The sequence below is a fragment of the Moschus berezovskii genome, chromosome 20 (genome assembly GCF_049115385.1).
Source record: "Moschus berezovskii isolate FMDL1 chromosome 20, NW_MosBer_1.0, whole genome shotgun sequence".
NCBI classification, from domain to species: domain Eukaryota; kingdom Metazoa; phylum Chordata; class Mammalia; order Artiodactyla; family Moschidae; genus Moschus; species Moschus berezovskii.
In genome coordinates this window covers 35,923,380-35,925,077 of record NC_142479.1, presented here as the reverse complement: position 1 = coordinate 35,925,077, position 1,698 = coordinate 35,923,380, and the positions used below count along the sequence as shown (strand labels likewise).

Sequence of the window (1,698 nt, the reverse complement as noted above, 5' to 3'; positions counted from 1 at the left end):
ACATAGATATTATTTCCATAATATTGAATATGCCAGATTAGAAGTTGCTGTAATGATTAGGCTGCATAAAGATATTCTACATTGTTCTTTCCTCTGGTATTACTTTGCTGCTTATGGGAAAAAAATTCTGAAATCCAGCCTGAAGTATTTTTATTGTTAAGAAAATAATTGAGTTTGCTTATCTGAATGTCCTTACTCAATCAAAGGCAATTAGTAAAAATATATGTTGGTGCTGATGTTGCAGACAGCTGGGGAAATGCATGGAGGCAACCAAAGTGGGGTCTCTGACTTCCTACTCCTGGGGATCTCGGAGAGTCCTGAAGAGCAGCAGATCCTGTTTTGGATGTTCCTGTGCATGTGTCTGGTCACAGTAATGGGAAACGTGCTCATCATCTTGGCCATCAGCTTTGATTCCCACCTGCACACTCCCATGTACTTATTCTTGGCCAACCTCTCCTTCACTGACCTCTTCTTCGTCACCAACACGATCCCCAAGACACTGGTGAACCTTCAGTCCCAGAACAAAGCCATCTCATACGCGGGGTGTCTGACCCAGCTCTACTTCCTGGTCTGCTTGGTGACCCTGGACAACCTCATCCTGGCCACGATGGCATATGACCGCTATGTGGCCATCCGCCGCCCTCTCCACTACATCACAGCCATGAGCCCTGGGCTCTGCGCTTTGCTCCTCACCTCGTGTTGGGCACTCTCTGTCCTGTACGGTCTCTTTCTCACCCTCCTCATGACCAAGGTGACCTTCTGTGGGTCCCGGAGAATCCACTACCTCTTCTGTGAGACGTACGTCCTGCTGAGGCTCGCCTGTTCCAATACCCAGATGATTCACACGGTGCAGATTACCACAGGTTGCTTCATCTTCTTCACCCCCTTAGGGATCATGGTCATGTCCTATGTCTGGATTGTCAGAGCCATCCTCCGAATACCCTCAGCTTCCAGCAAATACAAAGCTTTCTCCACCTGTGGCTCCCACTTGGCTGTGGTCTCCCTCTTCTATGGGACACTTGGTGTGGTATATCTGCAGCCCCTCAAAACCCACTCCATGAAGGACTCAGTAGCCACAGTGCTGTACGCTGTGGTGACCCCCATGATGAACCCTTTCATCTACAGCCTGAGGAACAAGGACATGCATGGGGCTCTGGGAAGGCTCCTCTCAGGAAAAGCCTTCCAGAGGTTGACAGGAAGGAAGCTGAGCCACTGAAGTGGAGTCTGGGAATTTCCTCCATCATGTGCAAGGCATTATCCTGAATGAGATACAGGAGTTCATTAAGACACAGATCCAGCCCAGAATGAATTTGTTGCTTTATAGTAAAGAAAAGACATGTATGTGTAACCCAATGACCCTTAGACTTCACCAGCCTTGGCAATAAATAAGGGCACACGACAATCCTGGGTGTTCATTGGAAGGACTGATGCCAAAGCTGAAACTGCAATACTTTGGCCACCTCATGCAACGAGTTGACTCACTGGAAAAGACTCTGATGCTGGGAAAGGTTGGGGGCGGGAGGAGAAGGGGACGACAGAGAATGAGATGGCTGGATGGCATCACCGACTCTGTGGACATGAGTTTGAGTGAACTCCAGGAGTTGGTGATGGACAGGGAGGCCTGGTGTGCTGTGATTCATGGGGTCGCAGAGAGTTGGACACGACTGAGCGACTGAACTGAACTGTACTGAAGACTAA

General features: G+C 48.9%; 1 protein-coding gene across 1 annotated transcript; it reads left to right on the top strand.

The window, feature by feature from the left end:
- The first annotated feature begins 223 nt into the window (after positions 1 to 223).
- Positions 224 to 1,216, top strand: LOC129538255 (olfactory receptor 1D2-like). The gene has a single exon (XM_055398357.2). The coding sequence runs from the start codon at positions 224 to 226 to the stop codon at positions 1,214 to 1,216; it is 993 nt and encodes a 330-aa protein (XP_055254332.2).
- The last annotated feature ends 482 nt before the right edge of the window (positions 1,217 to 1,698 follow it).